Below are 23,326 nucleotides of genomic sequence, written 5' to 3'. Positions count from 1 at the left end.
TTTCGGTGGTTATAGTAGCTTTTGTATGACTGCACAGTCAGGCTTTGGAACAGGTTACTCTGGCATATAAAGGCAAACTTTCGCGGAATTTTTGGCGGTATGTTGAACGGAGCAAAGGCGAGTAAAAAGGTAAAAAAGTTTGTTTTTGTTGATGAAAATTCTCTTTGAGACACTGAGTGCCGGTCACCAGTCCTGGTGGTCGCTTTCCTCTATAAATCTAGAAGTTCCTGGATGCGCTTATGAGATTAGCGCTGCGAAAACGTTGGTAGTGAATATGTTAAAAATGTTACGAATATATGTAGGTATTTTGTATACTGACACTGGAAATTTCAAATGTCGTAAGGGACAAACACCTACTTTTCAGGACAGCCAAAAAACAAATGACAATCAATACATATCTATCGATACAGAAGAAATGTAAATGTAAGTTGGTTAAATAAATAATAATAAATAATAAATAAATTGTTTTGTTTAGGAGAAGATTATTTACGTCGACGAAAATTACTCAAGCGCATAATTTCGGTGCTAGTAGCCAACTAAGCCTCTTAAGGATTCATTACCTCAAGGGAGGAAGGCATATCAGTTACAAGAAGCCTAAGTGTTGGAGGCATTTGAAACTCCTTGCGAGGGATGTGTTTACGTTCTTAATTGTTATTGATAGGTTTCCAGTCACTTGCTTAGGGCCACCCTAAACCCCACAATATTGGATGCCGACGCTCAAATGGCGCTAGTGTGGGATGGGCTTTATTGTCGATCATTTAAGTTATTGCCAATCTTGAAATTGTTAATACATGCTACATTACGACATGATACGATACGACGTATTTACCATCACAGTTAGGGTTGTAGCTAGATGAGACATACTTATAATAATAGTTAAACGTGTGGTTATGAGCTTTTTGTGGCTAGCCATTACTTACTAGCGAGGCAAACACCGCGTAGGTCATTTTGTCTGACAAACTAGAGTACATATACAAGGTGCTCGCGAGGAACCCGCATAACTTGAACCACGCGTTTCTGAGGCAAAAAGAAAGAAAAAATGTTATATGAATTTTAAAATTTTTCGCCAAAAAAAAAATTTTTTTTTGTTTTTTTTTTTTACTTTTTTGGACGTATTTTTACATAAAAATTTTTTTATCCATTAAGTTGGCAATTAAAATGAGTTCCTTCATTTATTTTTCTAAAAACCAAATTATTTGGAAGTTTTTCTTGTCACATTTTGACATCTATCAATTACTACTGTGAGACTATGCTCCACAATTGCGCATCAGCGCCGTTAAGAAACCTTTTCTACTGAGTAACAATACGGAAATGTTTTTTTTAAATTGGCAATAACTCTGAAACTAGACGAAATCTAGAAAAGTTTATATGACATTTTAGTCTTAAAATGTGACCAAGAATATGCCGTTAAAGTTATATGGGTTCCTCGCGAGCACCTTGTATAATATTTAGGCTTTACAAGATTAAAAATACAATTTATTGAAGGTTTATTACCATGCCGCGCTTGTTAGTTACATTACGTTACGAAATTGGTTGGTGTTATTCAAAAAGAAAACTAAATATATCCTAAGCAAGTGCCAAATGTACTTATAACGAAATAGGGGGAACCATAATGTAATTTATAGTTATTTCTTTATGTATTACCCGGCCAGTCAAATGAGAAGGAAAATACCTCAATCGTCGAAAGCAATTTGCGACTCCCTCCATCTTCGCCCAAGATTCCCGGGAATGAAAGGAATGAATGAACTGAGAATTATAGCGATCCGTGGCCCCATTCACCCATGTGTTTACTTCAGAAAGATCCAGGGCTATTTGCATGGCCTACTTATAGAACTACATTCTGCTTCACTTCCTGCAAAGCAATAAAAATGTTACTGCTTGTGTTAGTAAGACACCATTTTTCTCGATAATCTCGATGTTTTTGACCAAAAATATTCGTTATTTTCGTATGTTGTAGACGTATAAGTGCGTTTTCACATTAGGTATCTGATGCGATATCGGATGTAGAAAGAATTTCAAAGGCATAACCTAACCACAAAATTAAAATTTTGAAAAAACCACCGACCGCGACATAGTGGACCGATTTTTATGAAACATGGCTAAGAACACTCCCGACTAACTCAGCTTTCAAACAAAAAAACTACATCGAAATCGGTTCATCCGTTCGGGAGCTACGATGCCACAGACAGACACACACACAGACAGACAGACAGACAGACACACACACACACACACACATTAGGTATCCGATCCAATATCGGATGTAGGAAGAATTTCAAAGGCAAAAATCAAAGATGACGGCTTAAATATATGGGATATCGGTCCTACATCCGATTTGGGATCGGATAATGTGAAAACGCACTAATACAAACCAGATTCAGAACGACATTAGCCTAAATATGGCCTGTTAAGATCTGTTCTGATCTGAGGACGCGGCGAATGTGAACAGTATCTAAAAAGTTTGAAGAGTTAGTACTTTCAATATAGTACACAATTGAACTACCAAGTACCACCACTCTTCCGCCTGAAATACCTACATAATTGGTTACGTGGCCTAATTTCAAACGCTAATATTACCCGGGAATCCTAGGATTATGCTCGTGAATCTACTAACAAGGAGTTTAGGTACCTATAATTGAATTTAAACGAAAGTTAGTGCCATATAACATTATAGATTCCGCAGTATTCAAGAGACTTGATTGCAAAATTTTATTTTAAATCTATCTGAATTTTTTCAACCATCCTCGTTCATTTACTAGACATAACTTTAATAACATCTCCATTTGTTTACCACCGATATCAATTTAGTTTTTGCGTAGCTCAGAATAATAGTAATATTCAATCTAATATCAATGGCGGCGGCCTCGAGTACGTTCCGCTTGGCTTCTGATTCGTTGGGATCCATTTACACTAGTACTGTACTGGCCGGTATTAGTTTACATTGAGTATTATTTACTTAAGTAGCAGTAGGCAGTCGTTTAAGTAATTTTCAATTTATGATTCCGATATCTGGTAAAGGAACAAGCGTTTCATCATCATTATCATCATGTCAGCCCTTTATCGCCCACTGCTGAGCATATGCCTCTCTTCTAAAAAAAAAACTAAAATCCATAATCCTACGGACCAAATTGATAAGTAAGTGTGAACGAATGTTGCCACAATTTGGCCAGTGTCGTTCTTATCGATATTCAAATTATTATTATATCGTAGATTTATTTCAGGTGCACCCAGACGGTACAATGAAATTGGCAATTTGATCGGCTAAACAATATACCAACTTTTTCTGTGATTTCGACAGATCAAAAGGTCTGTAGACCGCTAATTAGAGATATTTTTTTTTATTTCGAAGCAGCAATAATATTATTCGAAAATTTATAGATGATATACTTGCCATAGCGTGACAGATAATTTATTAGGGATTAAAACAAAAACATCCACTACCTCGAAGATACATAGAACGAACCAAAATGTGTACCTCTTATTTGAAACTCATATACAATACTTATTCTTGATTTTACTGACAGTAGTCTGCTACAAGACTAAAGGTCTATTCTTTCATTTAAACACTTTATTCTTTATTTAAACTTGTCTGTTGTTTGTACTTTACAACTTGTCGATATATTGTTATCGACATATACCCTTCCCTATTTTAATTTTGCTGTTCCTGATGGTATCATTTTACCTGTCAGTCATTTGTCAATTTAGTCCGTAGGATTATGAATTTTACTTTTTTTTCTTAGTACGCCATTTATCCCGGTCCTGGGTACGTAGCCGAATGGCACAAACGCTCACGAAACGAACCCCTAGTAGATATCTATCTCCATCGCTCTTGCGTATTGGCGCAACAGAGCCAGACTACCTTTCGTTTTCGTTTCGCGTCGCAGAAGTGCCATTCGGCTACGGGGCCTGGGCTAGTCTCATCCAGCTGTGACCCGCAATTTGCCATTCCGTTAACATTTTATTCCTCCTGTCATCACTCTGCTTAGCAACATATCCCGCCTAACTCCATTTTAGTTTGGTAATGACGAAACCAACGTCTTGCACCTGGGTGCGACGGATCCAGGCATTCCTTTAAATAACTTTAGGTAATGTTATATTCATAATTCCTTCGATAAAATCAACCTAACGATAGAAATATACCCACATTTAATTTACTTATTTATATTTTTAGACAATCGACTAAGTCCTTTATCGCCCACTGCTAAGCTTAGGCCTCTCTTATGTTTATAGTCTCAAAAAGGTAATTATTTTAAAAAGCTACCCCGCTCTGCTTGATTGCATACAAATAAGACAACATATTTCCTCTATTTAACCTAATTTGAATATGTAATAAAAAAAAATATTGGGGACACCTTACACAGATCAACTTAGCCCCAAACTAAGCAAAGCTTGTAGTATGGATGCTAAGCGACGATATACATAATTAGATAGATAAATTCATACTAATATACATAGAAAACATCTATGACTCAGGAACAAAAATATCTGTGCTCATCACACAAATAAATGCACTACCGACTGAGCCAGACCGGTAAATTCTTTCAATTTGTTACAAAAACAGTAGCTTGTAAAATCCAGCGTCGTCTCCTCCGACCTTTTGTGCTTGACCCTTTGTTGGGTTTATTAATTGTTGACCCGTAAAAACGTCGGGACAAACAAATTCACCCGAGCCCCGACCCTACATACTTTCAATCTTACTTTCACTTACACATACATTCTAAATAATATGTTTTGATATGTTTCTGTCAACTGCCTGTATTATTTTTATTCGCTTTGCAATCAAATGCAATCTTGGCTAATCCAAGCCAAGCCAAGCCAAGTTAGGTTAGCCAACTATGTGTCTATGTGTTTGCAGATTCGCTTACCATCACACTACTTATTACTCTTATTAGTTAATCGATGCGCTTGTTTGCCGCCGTTGTGCTCCAAAAAAGTAGAACATTTATCTATTGTACTGGAAATATTCTATAAAAAAAAAACTCTCATATTCAAGTAGGTATTAGTAACATTTAACTATTCCAATGAACAAAGATAAACAATATGTGCTTAGGTATTCGTGTTATTGAAAAGAAATATGATCATTAGTAGAATATGTTAATGCAACATTATTCCATCTGAGATATCTTCCCGCGGTAAGCAACATGAAAAATGTGCATTATAATTCCATGCCAGCTTAGAAAATAACAGAGAAATCCCTTGCAAAAAATATGTTAGGTATGTAGTTTTATTATTTTCTCAGATGTCATACATGTATTAATTAGCTGAAATTACTATAATCTTGGTAGTTGGCCTTTCATTTTCCTAGTTAATATGTCTTTGTACTTATTAATAGGGCCTCTGAAGTCTGATGATTGGTGTTGCTGATTAATTCACCCAAAAAGTATATATTATTTCCACTATTGTCTGCAGTGGCGTCGTATCATATATAAGTATGAAGTGTTTTTGTAATACCTATTCCTTTTCTTGCAATTGTTACAAAGCAGTTTTTCACCATATTAAGGTCTCGCTGTAAACGCTACTCTGTACTATTAAACCAAACCACCAACCAACCATTTCTCTAAGTAGTCTAACTAGATCAGATAGAAGCCGTATAATTTCCATCTGTTTGTGCGACCATTTGCCTATCAGTGCAGGCGAACTTGTATTTGCATAAGGTACAGCGGGACAAATCTCGACATTTTTTCCATTATGACACTATGATGTTGCGTTCTACATATTGTATCCACTGAACACGCCTATCATATATAATCGGTGGACACTCTATTTAATAACGCAAACATTGTAAAACATGGAAAAAAGGGACCAGTTACATTTGCCCCCCAGTCGAGATTTGCCCCGATGTACTTTACTTTTGTTTAAGTATCTCACAATATTCTCATAAGGTTAAATTCATGTCTCCCTTTCGAAATCCGGATAAAAGAAAGCCAATAGCACAATTTGATATTTATTGAAGGAATAAAATACCTCCGCATAATCTGAGTTTCTCAGAGTCATATTGCATCGATATTTCATATGTTGATGAGATGACGGATGATAGAGATGTATGGAAGAGGGAGGCAGCATAAGAAGAAGCAGCATAGGTATCTGCGCGAACTGACTGGGATAAGGGCAAGAGAATGGTGATTGTGGTGATGACACGCCAGGCCCAAAGGTTCTTTATTCAGCCACAGAATATATAATAGTACAAGTACAGAAGGTCCACTGCTTTGATGTTCGCGAAATGCCGCTTTTTAAATGCCTACAAAATTCTAACAAAGAAACGAGCCGCACGTGCGCGGCGTCCGGTCATAGGGTTACCTATGAATTAAAACGATTTAATACTCAGATAAAATGTTATTATATTCAAGACTTGGGTGGTTTCTAGGTATATACATGTACAGTATTTATATATTTTTGTTGAAGTCCCAACATCACAAGCTTTATTGAACTTTTCCGTGGGACTTAATCAATAGTAGATGTCCTATTTTATTCATGATGTTTATTTAACTAAGCATTATAAGCCATTCACTTAAAAAGAACCTTAAGAAAAACTCGCGACGTAAAGTAACAATAGAAAGTGCGAACGTGAGTTCCGTGAAAACGCGCGCCACCCCTGATTAGGCCGCGAACTCGCGGTCGCCAGCATGTACTTGTAGCGCGGCGATAGAATCGCGGAGTGAGCCGCCCCTGATTCAGCTTAAAAGATGGCTTTAGTAGTATTTAAAAAATAAGTTGTTTTAATCTCGCAATGAAGTGTTGCCATCGACATTTCAACCGTCCTATAGGTACGGAGTACATCAAATATAGCTAATCTTACGTGATAAAATGTCAGTTTGTCTTCTCATTAAATACTTACGAATTTATATATTAATGCGTTTTTTTGCTACATTCACTGATGAATAATTTCGTATTGTTACAGAATGGCTTGAATGCACTTCATTTGGCAGCTAAAGATGGCCATATCGCAGTCGTCGAAGAGCTCCTCAAACGAGGAGCCATCGTGGACGCAGCGACAAAGAAAGGTTATTTGCGGATTTCTTTCTATTTTTCTTTGCTAAAGACGAAACCTTGCATTACTTAATTTACTTATATTAAGAACACTTCTAGACTGTAATGTAATAAGCAACTCAGCCCTACACAAAGTACCTATCCTATTCCAAAAGCAAGGAGCCCAAGGCAAAAGTCAACCACTTTCCATCGGCTCGGCGCTTGCCAAAGTTTATAGTCTTTTTTTTTTCTATACAATCTTCAAACCCTTATGATGCGACTCTGTCCGTCTGTCACATTTTTTTATTATACTACAAGTGTCACATGCGCGTTGCCAACCCATTAGAAACTTGTACATTCCCTTGTCTTATTGTAATCTGTAGTAAAATCGAATAGTCTTACAGAACAGAAATTAACATTGGACTTTCTCAATTCCAGGCAACACAGCCCTACACATAGCATGTCTAGCGGGTCAGGAGCCGGTAGCGCGGGCGCTGCTTGGCGCTGGCGCCAAAGCAGATGCCCAGTCTGCTGCCGGCTTCACACCTTTGTACATGGCAGCTCAGGAGAACCACGCTGGCTGTGTGAAGATGCTGCTAGCTGCTGGCGCTAGTCAGACTCTAGCCACTGAGGTGAGTTTCTTTTATTAGCCTTGCTTGCCAGATGCCCAGTCTGCTGCTGGCTTCACTTACCGGTTTAGCCAGCGTGGTTCTCCTGAGCTGCCATGTATAAAGATACATGGCAGCTCAGGAGAACCACGCTGGCTGTTTGAAAATGCTGTTAGCTGCGGGCGCTAGTCAGACTCTAGCCACTGAGGTGAGTGCCTACCAGTAGCCTTGCTTGCTAAGGCAGATGCCCAGTCTGCTGCTGGCTTCACTCCGTTATACATGGCAGCTCAGAAGAACCACGCTGGCTGTTTGAAAATGCTGTTAGCTGCTGGTGCTAGTCAGACGCTAGCCACTGAGGTAAGTGTCTACCAGTGCTGGGTGCTAAGGCAGATTCCCAGTCTGCTGCTGGCTTCACTCCTTTATACATGGCAGCTCAGGAGAACCACGCTGGCTGTTTGAAAATACTGTTAGCTGCGGGCGCTAGTCAGACTCTAGCCACTGAGGTGAGTGCCTACCAGTAGCAGATGCCCAGTCTGCTGCTGGCTTCACTCCGTTATACATGGCAGCTCAGGAGAACCACGGTGGCTGTTTGAAAATGCTGTTAGCTGCTGGTGCTAGTCAGAGGCAGTCTACCAGTGCTGGGTGCTAAGGCAGATTCCCAGTCTGCTGCTGGCTTCACTCCTTTATACATGGTAGCTCAGGAGAACCACGCTGGCTGTTTGAAAATACTGTTAGCTGCGGGCGCTAGTCAGACTCGAGCCACTGAGGTGAGTGCCTACCAGTAGCCTTGCTTGCTAAGGCAGATGCCCAGTCTGCTGCTGGCTTCACTCCTTTATACATGGCAGCTCGGGAGAACCACGCTGGCTGTGTGAAAATGCTGTTAGCTGTGGGCGCTAAGTCAGACTCTAGCCACTGAGGTGAGTGCCTACCAGTAGCCTTGTTTGCCAAGGCAGATGCCCAGTCTGCTGCTGGCTTCACTCCTTTATACATGGCAGCTCAGGAGAACCACGCTGGCTGTGTGAAGATGCTTCTCCATTCGGGCGCTAGTCAGACTCTAGCCACTGAGGTGAGTGTCTATCAATAGCCTAGCAACAAGGCGCCAAAGCACATGCCCCTAGGTTAACTCCGCTATGACCACACAAGAAAACCATGCTGGTTTTCTGAAGCACCTGTAGGTATTGCTTTTGTTTAAATCGCTAAGCTAAAATATCTTCGACTGTAACTAAAATACCAACCCAATAAAATTTGAGAGTCAATTCACAACAAGGACAAGGACTTCTGTGAATTTTCTACGCTTCTTATAACTTGCTATTAAATTTTTCTTTGGATATTTTTAACAAGGCATTTTTTAAAGTATGTTTTTGTATTTTCCAGGATGGCTTCACCCCCTTAGCTGTGGCCATGCAGCAGGGGCACGACCGCGTGGTAGCCGAACTACTCGAATCAGACACCAGAGGCAAAGTGCGTTTGCCCGCCCTGCACATTGCTGCTAAGAAGAACGATGTCAAGGCTGCTACATTATTGCTAGAAGTAGGTTTACTTAAAGCTGTTGCGTCGTTTCATACTATCAGATCAGATGTGAAAGGCAAAAAGCGTTTGCCCGCTCTGCTCATTGCCGCTAAGAAGAACGACGTTAAGGCTGCTAACCTCAGGCTGCTACATTATTGCTAAAAGTAAGTCTACTCTCGAAGCTATGAATATCATCTCATAGCAGCGGAGTTACTGAAGTCAAACACAAATGGCAAAGTGCGCAAGTTGAGGAATGAGTTACCTGTGCAAGTTGAGGAATGAGTTACCTTCTGAGGTATATCCTTTGCGCTATGAAATGGGGTGAAAAATGAACTAACTATTTTTTTGTTTTTTATTCCAGAACGAACATAACCCCGACGCCTGTTCCAAGTCCGGATTCACACCGCTACACATTGCCGCGCACTATGGAAACGTCGGTGTGGCCAAGGCTTTACTCGCCGCCGGCGCCGACTCAGGCAGAGCCGCTAAACATAATATTACACCACTGCATGTTGCCAGCAAGTGGGGACAGCTTGCCATGGTCGATCTACTTGTAGAAAATGGTAAGGATAGTCCCAAGTAACCGTTTAAAAAGACCATTATATAGTTAGAGAAGAGACACTATGGAAACGTCGGTGTTGCCAAGGCTTTACGCGCCGCCGCTGACTCAGAAAGAGCAATATCACACCACTGCATGTTGCTAGCAAGTGGGGACAGCTGGCTATGTCGACCTACTGGTAGAAAATGGTAAACAAAATCCCAAACAGTCGTTGAAACCTTTAAAGATAGTTATGCGCAAACGTTAGTGTGGCCATGGCTTTACTCGCCGCCGGCGCAAATTCAGGCAGATAATTTAAGCATAATATCCCTTTACATGTTGCTAGCAAGTGGGGACAGCTTGCTATGGTCGACTTACATACATATACGCCTGTGTCCCATGAAGGGGTAGGCAGAACACATGAAACTACTCTAGTTTCAGTGCCGCTCTTGGCAAATAAGGGGTTGAAAGAAAACGGAACTGTTGCATTGCAGTGACAGGTTGCCAGCCTCTCGCCTACGCCGCCTGCCGTTTTCGATCTACTGGTAGAGAATGGTAAGAATAGTATCTGAATAGTGTTCCAGATATATGAATCTTTTGACTTCTTGTCATTTGTTTAGTTATTCGGCTTGACCACATCTTCGTTTTGGCGTTGAGATGGGTCTCATTGTCCAACACTTATGAATCTTCCAATTCTGAAAAATACAGTGTCAGAATCAGAAATATGTTTGGCAAACTGGTTTTACCAAATCTACTCGTATTCGCCGGTCCGTGGTGCTTGTGTGGTCGTATTAGCTGGTACTCGGACCGTTCAGAAAAATTAGACAACTAGATGTTATATAAAAGCTGATTTAATTTTTAAAAATATATTATATAATGTTCAGGTGCAAACATAGCCGCTGTTACGAGAGACGGCCTTACACCGTTGCACTGCGCCGCGCGCTCCGGACACAGCAATGTCGTGTCGCGACTGTTACAACACGGCGCCCCCATCACGAGCAAAACTAAGGTAAATTAGCTACAGGCGAGGATCCAGGGGAAGGGGTCTTGGGGGTTATGACTCCCCTCTGAAGCCTAGCTTGGTCATACAAATTGACCACGTGACCCCAAGCCGAGTCCGAAGCTGGATCCGCCCTTGTAAGTCTTATCTTTTTGGAGCGTTCATTTATTAGTATTCAACCTAAGTTTAGTAAATTTATGTTTGATGTCACGATTATATTTGTCTCTGTTAGCTATTATTTCTCCTGCGCCAACATATATGTCTCTGTTTAACCTAATGGTTGACTGGTAGAGAATGCCTTTTGGCATTAAGTCCGCCATTTGTACATGTTTCTTTAGTTGTGCAATAAAGTTTAAATAAATAAATAAATAGGCTGTAGAATGTAGAAGGCAGAACGGGAGCTCTTTGTTTGGTGCCATGAACTGTAAAGCGTGAGTCATTCATGCCACAATTTCTCTGGGTTTTCATCTGCTAGAAGGGGCGCGGCTACGTTAATTAACTCTCCGAAATTTCTTAGTGTCTCGAATATTTAAATACAGTTTTGGGAGACTTGTCATTTGCATAGAGATGACACCTTTAGCCGTAGGTATTCTTCGTGTTTGAAAGATTCTATTACTTATAGTAGGTGTAGTACTTTAGAATGTAGTAGTAATGTTTCATGTAAGTAGTGAAGTTGTTTTTAAGTCAAGTTAAATCGCTCTACTCACAGCGCAGGTTAAAAGGGTTCAAATAATTCAATTATTTATACTTTGTAGGTAACGATAATGTTATATTTGTTTTCAGAACGGGCTAACGCCTCTCCACATGTCCGTCCAGGGCGAACACGTGGAGACGGCGAAGGTCCTCCTTACAGAGGGCGCCCCCATCGATGACGTCACCGTAGACTACCTGACGGCTTTACACGTCGCCGCTCACTGTGGACACGTCAAAGTAAGTAGATTTATGATAAGAATTGCATAATAACCACGAACACGTGGAGACGGCGAAGGTCCTCCTCACAGAGGGCGCGCCCATCGATGACGTCACCGTAGACTACCTGACGGCTTTACACGTCGCCGCTCACTGTGGACACGTCAAAGTAAGTAGATTTATGATAAGATATAACTAAAAAGATACTATTAGATACCTAATAACTGAAGAAAGAAGGAAAAAGCACTCCAAAAGGCTTTTGGTGATATTCATAAACGCTTTATAAACCAGAATTAGGTAATAACCTGTCATGTTGACTTATGAATTGGTGAGAAAGGGACAAAACACCTTATAACTAATCAGTTCAGTAACTTTTTTATGAATGAGGGGTTGGGGGTAGGACAGCACGAGATCTCGCATGCGTTTCTGTATATTACATTGTGTACTACTGAAACTGAAGCGTCACAAACGTAAAATTATTTGTGCCTCCTCGAAACCATCTTCGAAGAAAGAAAGATTAGCATTAACTCGAAGTAAGGGCACAAAAAAAATGGAATATTTTAATCGGAACTAGTGGGAAAGTGCGAGTGATAGGGTCGAGTGGAGGATGAAAGGGGAGGCTTTTGCCCAGCAGTGGGACACTAAAGCAAGCTAATAAAAAAAGAGCACATTGACATGCTGAAATTTAATATTTTAGGAACCCACGCTATCAAGAGAAATTATGACTTACTAAATTTGAGTATATTTCTGTTCACAGGTAGCCAAGCTGCTTCTCGACAGAAACGCAGACGCCAACGCCAGAGCATTGAACGGCTTCACTCCGCTACACATCGCCTGCAAGAAGAACAGGCTCAAGGTCGTTGAGCTGCTGCTCAAATATGGCGCCAGTGAGTATACTTACCTGTTCTCCAGTAAGAAAGAACTATAGACAAGATGATAGGAACGCAGGCGCTAGAGTTCTGAACTGTTTCACTCCTTTACACATCGCCTGCAAGAATAATAGGCTGAAGGTAGTTGAGTTGCTGCTCAAATATGGTGCCAGTGAGTAAACTTACCTGCTCTCTAGTAAGAAAGAACTATAGACAAGATGATAGAAACGCAGGCGCTAGAATTCTGAACGATTTCCCTCCTTTATACATCGCCTGCAAGAATAATAGGTTGAAGGTAGTTGAGTTGCTGCTCAAATATGGTGCCAGTGAGTATACTTACCTGTTCTCTAGTAAGAAATAACTATAATAAATAATACAATATGATAGGATCGCAGGCGCTAGAATTCTGAATGGTTTCACTCCTTTACACATCGCCTGCAAGAATAATAGGCTGAAGGTAGTTGAGTTGCTGCTCCAAATATGGTGCCAGTGAGTAAACTTACCTGCTCTCTAGTAAGAAAGAACTATAGACAAGATGATAGGAACGCAGGCGCTATTCTGAACGGTTTCACTCCTTTACACATCGCCTGCAAGAATAATAGGCTGAAGGTAGTTGAGTTGCTGCTCAAATATGGTGCCAGTGAGTAAACTTACCTATTCTCTATTAAGAAAGACCTATAGATAAGATGATAGGAACGCAGGCGCTATTCTGAACGGTTTCACTCCTTTACGCATCGCCTGCAAGAAGAACAGGCTCAAGGTCGTTGAGCTGCTGCTCAAATATGGCGCCAGTGAGTATACTTACCTGTTCTCTAGTAAGAAAGAACTATAATAAATAATACAAGATGATAGGAACGCAGGCGCTAGAGTTCTGAATGGTTTTACTCCTTTACACATCGCCTGCTAGAATAATAGGCTGAAGGTAGTTGAGTTGCTGCTCAAATATGGTGCCAGTGAGTAACTATTATTATGTACCTATTTCCATTTGAATACTCTTTTTTATCTGTCCTATCATCCTACAAGAAATCCAAGACTACGGAATCTTTGACGTTATTTTTGTGGAGTTAATAAAACCAAAGACATATGTAACTGCGTATAGACAGCTACAGTCTAAGAAAAAACGTACCTCAGAACCATATAGAAATAGGCACGGTGGCTTAGATGAAGTTACACCTTTGGGGGACGCTCGGCTAGATGGCGCTAATATCAATATTTGACATTTTATCACATTTCAAGCTCAGAATATGGGCCAAATTGTCAAAACTGAGGTTCAAAAAATTTTAAGCTTGTGCCGAGAGATGGCAGTCTATGCACTGTAATTACATATTTTACGTTGACAGTAACTCTCTATAATACTTGATCCTCTTTGATAGAACGAAACTTGTCCCTGTTTCCAGGCAAATCGGCGACCACAGAATCCGGCCTAACTCCCCTCCACGTGGCCTCGTTCATGGGCTGCATGAACATCGCCTTAGTGCTGGTCGGAGCGGGCGCGGAAGCGGACGCCTGTACCGCGCGCGGAGAAACGCCATTACACCTAGCGGCTAGGGCGCACCAGACGGATCTGGTGCGCGTGCTGCTGCGGAACAACGCTAAGGTAATGTATGCAACATGCCACCACAGTACCAGCGAGAGCGGAGGTTTAGAAACGCCCTTATATATAGCGGCTAGGGCGCACCAGACGGATCTAGTGCGCGTGCTGCTGCGGAACAACGCTAAGGTAATGTATGCAATATGCCACCACAGTACCAGCGAGAGCGGAGGTTTAGAAACGCCCTTATATATAGCGGCTAGGGCGCACCAGACGGATCTGGTGCGCGTGCTGCTGCGGAACAACGCTAAGGTAGTGTATGCAATATGCTACCACAGTACCAGCGAGAGCGGAGGTTTAGAAACGCCCTTACATCTAGCGGCCAGGGCGCACCAGACGGATCTAGTGCGCGTGCTGTTGCGGAACAACGCTAAGGTAATGTATGCAACATGCCACCACAGTACCAGCGTGAGCGGAGGTTTAGAAACGCCCTTATATATAGCGGCTAGGGCGCACCAGACGGATCTGGTGCGCGTGCTGCTGCGGAACAACGCTAAGGTAATGTATGCAATATGCCACCACAGTACCAGCGAGAGCGGAGGTTTAGAAACGCCGTTACACATAGTGGCTAGGGCGCACCAGACGGATCTCGTGAGCGTACTGCTGCAGAACAACGCTAAGGTACCTAATGTATGCAAAATGCCACCACAGTACTAGCGGAGGCGGAGAAACGCTTTGACATCTAGCGGCTAGGGCGCACTAGACGTAATAGTGTGGGTAACATGAAGATAGTTTGTATTCTCTAAAAACAATTGTGATTTAGGTAGTAGAACATTACAATTTCTTTGCTTTTGTAGGTATTAGGCGGTGTTCAGTTAGTTTTGGAAAGGAACACCGATCTCAGGTGTTTTCGCGTCAAACTATTACATTAGACTTGACGTTATTGACCACCAAAGACATGAACTGAGTCGCGCAACTACAGTCAAATACTAACTTGACATTGACACTAAGGGCCCATTTAGACGGTACGAGAACTCGCATACGAGTTTTATTACATTGCGGTATATGATGGCTGTGCAAAATTGTATGTAACCTCAACAGCCCGCAATGTAACTAAAATCGCATGCGAATTCACACGTCGTCTAAATCAGGCCTAAGGTTCATGATGTTATAATACTGCACTCGGTAGGCGGATGTCCATGTCTTAACGGTTAAATGCCGCACGAAAGTTGTCGTCTTTATCCAAATTTTAATCTGCTTATACATTTCTATGTATTAAACTTAATTTTATTATTTCCAGGTGGAAGCGCGAGCGCGCGAAGAGCAGACGCCGCTGCATGTGGCGGCGCGGCTCGGGCACGGCGACATCGCGTCGCTGCTGCTGCAGCACGGCGCCGACGTCGCCGCCGCCACCAAGGACCGCTACACGCCGCTGCACATCGCCGCTAAAGAGGGTACGGAATACCAGCCTTTTTACTACACGCCGCTGCACACCGCCGCTAAAGAGGGTACGGAATACGAGACTTTTTACTATATGCCGCTGCACGTCGCCACTAAAGAAGGTACAGAATACCAGCCTTTTTGCTACACGCCGCTGCCCATCGCCGTTAAAGAGGGTACGGAATACGACACTTTACACTATACGGTGCTAATAGACATTGCGGCTAAAGAAGGTACGTAATACGAGTCTTTTTACTATATGCCGCTAAACATTGCGGCTTAAGAAGGTACGAAATACCAGCCTTTTTACTAATACGTCGCTACACATTGTGGCTAAAGAAGGTACGGAATACGAGCCCTTTCACTATACGCTGCACATCGCCGCTAAAGAGGGTACGGAATACGAGCTTTTACACTATACGCTGCTAAACATTGCGGCTAAAGAAGGTACAGGATACCAGCTTTTTTCTTATAAAAGTGTGGTAAGTAACAAAGCAAACTGGAACCAGCCAATAACTGGCGCGTTACAAAGAAAGGATTGTAGATTTCTACAGTAAGGCACTGAAACGTCAAAAATTGGTTAAAATAGGCTGCAGATCTTGTAATTCAAGAAAATTATATAGACATTACTTCTATCAGTTATCTATTCAGGTATATTGCATTAGTAGACCCAAAGAACTTTTTTGCTATCTTCAAACATTTCAAACGTAATCTTTAGGATAACATTCTAATGGGCTTAAAAAGTAAGACCTGTTACCTAATTCCAGGGTAAGTTCACTATTTTATTAGTATACGTAACTTGTACCGCATTTAGTTGGTCATTATCATATTATATTTAATACAATCCATTTGCCCGGGTGCCATATGTAATGAATCAATCTATGCTCCATTTTCAGGCAAAGAAGAAGTCGCCTCGATTCTCCTAGACAACAACGCGCCAATAGAAGCCGAGACCCGCAAAGGTTTCACACCCCTGCACCTCGCGGCGAAGTATGGCGACATTGGCGTCGCGCGACTCCTGCTCGCCAGGGGCGCTCAACCTGACGCGCCGGGCAAAAGTCATATCACACCGCTGCATATGGCTACGTATTATGGACATCCGGATATCGCGTTGCTCTTGTTGGATAAAGGTTTGTATGACTGTTGGATTTCCAAAGAAAATAAAGTTCTTTCTGAACACTGAAAAAGGCATTCTGACGCCCTATTTTGTAATTCAAATGATTCTTGCCTGATATTTGTCACATACATATACACATATAATTAATGTATGGTGCTATACACTATAATACTTCAGTATTGCTACGCAAAGCTAATATTCCTCATTCAGTTACTCTATTTGTAAGTTGTACTGTACTTTAATGTAAGTAGGTTTCGTTGGATTCTGTTTTTGAAAACTTTAGCCAGAGAGAAAAAGAAACAGCATTAAAATATTTTTGTTATAAACAAGTCGTCGTCCATACTTAATATTATAAATGAGAAAGTGTGTGTGTCTGTTTGTTTGTCCGTCTTTCACGGCAAAACATAGCGACGAATAGACATGATTGTTTAAGTGGAGATAGTTGATGAGATGGAGAGTGACATAGGCTACTTTTTGTCTCTTTCTAACGCGAACGAAGCCGCGGGCAAAAGTTAGTAATCTTTATATTTCAACAAAATGCTCTTCAAATAATATTTCGAGACATACATAATGCTGAAGCCACGTATACATGTATTCGAGATTCGGCAAAAATTCTCTGGAGTTGCAGACGTTCGCAGGCTACGGCTTACCAGGCGGTATGCTTGTTTGCCACCCACGGGTTATAAACGGGTCTCGTTCATTTAGTAGCTCTTCGGTATCGAGAGAAAATCGAATATTGACCAAATCCCTAATAACTAATAACCTGCCAAGAGCGTGTCGGGCCACGCTCAGTGTAGGGTTCCGTAGTTTTCCGTATTTTTCTCAAAAACTACTGAACCTATCAAGTTTAAAACAATTTTCCTAGAAAGTCTTTATAAAGTTCTACTTCTGTGATTTTTTCATATTTTTTAAACATATGGTTCAAAAGTTAGAGGGGGGGACGCACTTTTTTTTCCTTTAGGAGCGATTATTTCCGAAAATATTAATATTATCAAAAAATGATCTTAGTAAACCCTTATTCATTTTTAAATACCTATCCAACAATATATCACACGTTGGGGTTGGAATGAAAAAAAATATCAGCCCCCACTTTACATGTAGGGGGGGTACCCTAATAAAACATTTTTTTTTCATTTTTTTTTTGCACTTTGTTGGCGTGATTAATATACATATTGGTACCAAATTTCAGCTTTCTAGTGCTAACGGTTACTGAGATTATCCGCGGACGGACGGACGGACGGACGGACGGACGGACGGACGGACGGACGGACAGACAGACATGGCGAAACTATAAGGGTTCCTAGTTGACTACGGAACCCTAAAAAAAGTAATGAAATGTTGTTTCAAAAATATTTTTTTTTAACAACTGCTGCGGGAGTAAGTAGCACACTGGTTGGATAAACTTTATCGCATCGGCGCGTCCCTATCGCACTTACATATAGAAGAGGACGGCCTGACGTTATATCATTTATCGCGCGACCATGCTTGCCTGCCTGGTTAAAGTTGTCCAAAGCAATCCCGCCCTTACGCACAGCCAGCCGCTACGGTAGTGTAAGCTAGATTCGTTTGCAGGCGCCTCACCGCACTCACTCGCGAAGAATGGCCACTCGGCGCTCCACATCGCGTGTCGGCACAACCATCCGGACATCGCGTTCGCGCTGCTCGAACATGGTACGTATTAGTAGTGGGATAGAGTTGATTTTGTATTGCACTTTATCTTAGAATAGGCTACTTTCGTTCTGATCAAATCAGCTTCTTTTTAAGAATTGTCAAAACGATTTGCTATAGTATGAATTTTCTGAGATGAACTTTTCGGTTTTGCCCTAATCTGTTAAACAAAAGCCTTTGTTTCTATTATTCGCGGTGGTTAGCTCCCGTTTCCACAGCACGTGCTAAAGTCTCAGTGTAGTTAAAAAGCAACTATCATGATAGCAATAAGGTTCAAATTTATTAAACAGTTTGCAGTGTGCAGGTAACTTTTTTTGAAGATGACATAACGTGTTATCTCCAAAAGGGCTTTTTATGGATTTGAACCTTATTGCTATCATGATAGTTGCTTTTTAACTACACTGAGACTATAGCACGTGCCGTTTAAACGGGAGCTAACCGCAGCGAATAATAGAAACAAAGGCCTTTGTTTAACAGATTAGGGCAAAAGCGAAAAGTGCATCTCAGAAAATTCATACTATACTAGTACTTTTATCACAAACCCTGTTAGGGCACTGCATTATTACATACGTATAACCTAAAAATACATAAAATATTAACCACATGAATATCAGATCTATCATGCAACATAATATGATCATTCTGTTCATACATTCAATTCAAACACACCCGTGTCACTAGAAAAATGCTCGAAATTCAAATATTTTATAGGTCTACTACTTTGCATTCGGACCTAATTCATTAAATTTTCCATTCTATATTTTTTTTGGTTGCTTCGTGCACAGGTCTCGTGAGCAAGGACTGTGTAAGGTGCTATTATTTTCTGATGCCAGCACTGTCTTCTTTTCTATTGACAAAAGGGTTGTGCCAGAGTATTATTCAGCTGTTAAAAATATGGTTACTAAATTAGTAGAAAAAATCTTCATTGAAAAGTATTGCTGCTTTACAAATGTAACTTTTTGCTTAATGCTTGACGGAGTTTGTCAGTGACTCCAATTTAGATACTTGTTAAACATGATCGAGTCATTAGGAATGCGATAATTGTCGCTTATAATATCGATACTATATTTAATGACTTATTTCATTATATTTATTTTAACCAGTTATACTTTCGCCTTTCTTTTGTAAGTTGAATAATTTACAAGTGACAAAGTATATTTATCTTTGCGCAGACGCGGACCCGAGCGTGAAGTCTAAAGCCGGGTTCACACCATTACACATGGCAGCTCAAGAGGGGCATGAAGATTGTGTGGAGATGCTCATCGAAAGGGGGGCTGATGTCAACGTACCGGCTAACAATGGTAAGTTTTTAAGCAGATTCTAGGTTAGGTATATATAGTTATATATTGCTGACCTGATTAGTTAAAAAACCGGCCAAGTGCGAGTCGGGCTCGCGCACAAAGGGTTCCGTAGCAGCAAATATAATAAACTTATTATGTCAATTTATACACCTGCCAAAATTACAGTTAAATCAACCTATCTCAAAAACTATAAGAGATACTTTGATCAAACCAAAAATCGTTGAAAGAGTTAATTAGCATGCATCACCTCTATTTTTTTTAGAATTTTATACCCCGTAGTTATAAAAATAGAGGGGGGGGGGACATACTTTTTACGACTTTGAGAGCTGATATCTCAAAAACCGTTCACTTTAAGAAAAATGTTTTTTAGAAAACTTTATATCATTTTAAAAGACCTTTCCATTGATACCCCACACGGGTATGTACATCGAAAAAAAAAATTTTCATCCCTCAGTTACATGTATGGGGGCCCCACCCCCAATTTTTTTTACTATTTAGTGTCATAATTTTGTAGCGGTTCATACAACACATATTCCCATCAAATTTCATCACTGTAGTACTTATAGTTTCCGAGTAAATCGGCTGTGACAGACGGACAGACGGACAGACGGACAGACGGACATGACGAAACTATAAGGGTTCCGTTTTTGCCATTTTGGCTACGGAACCCTAAAAACCGGCCAAGAGCGTGTCGGGCCACGCTCAGTGTAGGGTTCCGTAGTTTTCCGTATTTTTCTCGAAAACTACTAAACCTATCAAGTTCAAAACAATTTTCCTAAAAAGTGTTTATAAAGTTCTACTTTTGTGATTTTTTTTCATATTTTTTAAACATATGGTTGAAAAGTTAGAGGGGGGGACACAGTTTTTTTTCCTTTAGCAGCGATTATATCCGAAATTATTAATATTACCAAAAAACGATATTAGTAAACCGTTATTCATTTTTAAATACCTATCCAACAAAATATCACACGTTGGGGTTGGAATGAAAAAAAAAAATCAGTCCCCACTACATGTAGGGGGGGTACCCTAACAAAGCATTTTTTTTTCCACTTTTTATTTTACCATTTTGTCGGCGTGATTGATATACATACAAAGCATTTTTTTTCCACTTTTTATTTTACCATTTTGTCGGCGTGATTGATATACATATTTTGGTACCAAATTTCAGCTTTCTAATGCTAACGGTCACTGAGATTATCCGCGGACGGGCGGACGGACAGACAGACACACATGGCGAAACTATAAGGGTTCCTAGTTGACTACGGAACCCTAAAAACTGTTTTGTCCCTTACTGACATGTTGCCTTATGTATTTGTGAGAAAGGGATAAAAAAACACTTTTTAATTCACATTCCAGTTCACTAACTTTTTTATGAATAAGGGGGTTAGTTGCCAAGACATAAGTTTACAGTATGGCATTAGTGTAAAGCATAGCTGGGCACCGTTAATCAAATAGTTAACTTCGTTAATCGCTAATCCGTTACTAAAAAAGTTAACTTCGTTAATCGTTAAAGCGATACATTTCGACAAATTTAACGTAAGTTAAAGTTAATCGTTAATCCGTTAACACGTGAAAAAAAATGAACTTTTCTTTAAATATTTAGTTGCATCAGTATCCACTATTAACGTATTATATTTCTGTAAAAGGCCGAAGTACAGCTAGCCTATTGAACTCTAGGCTGCACGTGGAAGGCAGTGATCGCCTGAGCTACTGCCAAGAGCTGTGTCAGGAGAGATGCTGGCGGTGACGGGACTGTTGTGGCACTTTGGGCGGTAGAGGCTAGGGAAGCGAATGTGGTCGTAAATAGGGCTCGAATTTGCTGCCCTATCACTAGTATCACTACGACAGTCGCCATGGTAAAGCTTAGGATTCACCGAATCAAAGTTAGTAAAAGCAAATCCACGTGAAGAATACTTTTTTAGGTAATATTTCGGACTTTTAGCAATCGACATCGGTAAAACCTAGGATTTACCGGCAAATCATAGGATTTGCCGTACTTCGGGCTTTTATAGTAGCGTTCAGAACGTGTTTTTCGCAGCGTAGATGGCGCCTGTGCCCTACTAGATTAACGATTAACGGACTCGGAGAAATTTAACGGAAGTTAACGAGTCCGTTAACATTTTTTCAAGTTAACTTAAAAGTTAATCCGTTAATCGAAATGTTAACTTCGTTAATTAACGGATTAACGGGTTAATGCCCAGCTATGGTGTAAAGTCTTAAAGGAGGGCTGCTGTCAAAGGTGCAATATGGCGATGCCGACGTATAGGGTATAGCACGACATAAGTGACTTCAATATATATTTGTGTCAAGAGTTCATATTGTGTTACTATCACATGGCGACCCAAGAAGACTTTGAAGACTCCGAGGAGATGTGTGCCCATATTCCGGCCAGCAATTTTGTTTTTGTTAAAATGTAGACTCCTCACGATAGTGTTTCAGAATGCAAAGCTATCATAATCCATCTTATCTTATATTAAACCTGCGGGGGCCCTTACGGATACACTTCGACCCATCGGGAGCTTTTGTGCAAATACCCCCTACGATCCTAAGATCCTTCAGCTATCCAGGGGCTTTTCGACCATGGCCACGAAGTCCGTTGTCACCAGGTAACACACTCATTAGATGTCTGACGGTCTCTTCCTCTTCACTACACATGCGACAATCAGCGTGTCCCACCTTGGCCAAAATTCCTTTGACCCTGTAACACCCCCGTTATAATTTGGAGATGTCTTTTGCTCAGTTTCCCTAGCATAGTGTCTAATGATTTCGAATTTTTAGCTGTTTTTTTTTATTTCAGGTCTAACTCCAGTTCATTTAGCCGCTTCCGAAGGCCGGACAGCGGTCCTAAAAGCCCTACTAGCAGCTGGAGGTCAGTGCGGCGCGCGCACTCGAGACGGCTACACGCCGCTGCACGCGGCCGCTCATCACGGGCACCACGCGGCTGCCAGAGCGCTGGTCGAAGCGGGGGCTGACGTCACAGCGAGGGCGCAACATGGGTAAGATCCACTGGCTATCATAGATTGAGACTAATATAGTAACTAGGATAAAAGTACACCTAAAAGTACAATGGGCCACTTCTAAAGGCCAGACAGACGTCCTAAAAGCCCTATTAGCAGCTGGAGGTCAGTGCGGCGCGCGCATTCGAGACGGGTACGCGCCGCCGCTCATCACGGGCACCACGCGGCTGCCAGAGCGTTGGTCGAAGCGGGGGCTGACGTCACAGCGAGGGCGCAACACGGGTGAGATCCACTGGCTATCATAGATTGAGACTAATATAGTACCTAGGATAAAGAAACACCAAACTCAGTACAATGGACCCCCTTATGGCAGCTGTTGAGGACGTCACAGCGAGAGCTCAACATGGGTAAGATCCACCATCATAGTTAGATTGAGAGAAATATCGTTAGTAGGATAAGGTAGTATCTAAGTGCAATGGGCCGCCTCTTAAGGCCAGACAGCCGTTCTAATAGCCTCTTGGCTGCCGGTCGGCTAAGTTTTTTTGAAGCCGGCGCGGCGCTGACGTTACAGCGAGAGCAGAGCGTGAGTAAGTTTAATTCACTGATTTGAACACGACTGGCCGATAATGAGGAGGCACACCACAGAACTAAATCAAGATAGAAGGAAAATGCTCGGCGATTAACAGCGAAACCGAGCGTGTAACGTTTTGTGTCGAGCCTATGACGTCACGAGTGTACTTTAGTGATGGGAACGTTGTCGCCGCGTAACCCATTCGATCGATTGTGGAGGTTGCGTGCGGGATGCCCGCCGAAGTTAAAAATATCGGATGTTCATCTTCGTTGGGAAATGAAGTAAGTATATACCTGTATTCGTGTGATGACAAACAATTCACTAGTAGGTATATAATTTGCC

At 41.3% G+C, this 23,326-nt stretch overlaps 1 protein-coding gene across 4 annotated transcripts in view; it reads left to right on the top strand.

Moving 5' to 3' along the window:
* The window catches only part of LOC125237404 (ankyrin-3-like), a 311,117-nt gene that overhangs the window by 180,686 nt on the left and 107,105 nt on the right, over nt 1-23,326 (top strand). For 2 of the 4 annotated variants that reach the window (XM_048144440.1, XM_048144442.1), the window contains exons 3-15: nt 6,899-7,001; nt 7,405-7,598; nt 8,949-9,104; nt 9,445-9,646; nt 10,506-10,630; nt 11,405-11,551; nt 12,288-12,417; nt 13,797-13,996; nt 15,231-15,384; nt 16,267-16,500; nt 18,060-18,158; nt 19,328-19,456; nt 22,254-22,452. In XM_048144440.1, coding sequence (XP_048000397.1) covers nt 6,899-7,001; nt 7,405-7,598; nt 8,949-9,104; nt 9,445-9,646; nt 10,506-10,630; nt 11,405-11,551; nt 12,288-12,417; nt 13,797-13,996; nt 15,231-15,384; nt 16,267-16,500; nt 18,060-18,158; nt 19,328-19,456; nt 22,254-22,452 — 2,072 coding nt within the window. Of the gene's footprint in view, nt 1-6,898; nt 7,002-7,404; nt 7,599-7,869; nt 7,932-8,948; nt 9,105-9,444; nt 9,647-10,505; nt 10,631-11,404; nt 11,552-11,609; nt 11,700-12,287; nt 12,418-13,796; nt 13,997-15,230; nt 15,385-16,266; nt 16,501-18,059; nt 18,159-19,327; nt 19,457-22,253; nt 22,453-23,326 lie in introns of those variants that run through there. The other 2 variants (XM_048144441.1, XM_048144443.1) reach the window with 2 other exon arrangements.

Source organism: Leguminivora glycinivorella, chromosome 21 (genome assembly GCF_023078275.1).
Source record: "Leguminivora glycinivorella isolate SPB_JAAS2020 chromosome 21, LegGlyc_1.1, whole genome shotgun sequence".
In the NCBI taxonomy this organism is placed as follows: domain Eukaryota; kingdom Metazoa; phylum Arthropoda; class Insecta; order Lepidoptera; family Tortricidae; genus Leguminivora; species Leguminivora glycinivorella.
Note: the sequence above shows the minus strand (reverse complement) of the source record. Positions and strands in the feature narration are given on the sequence as shown.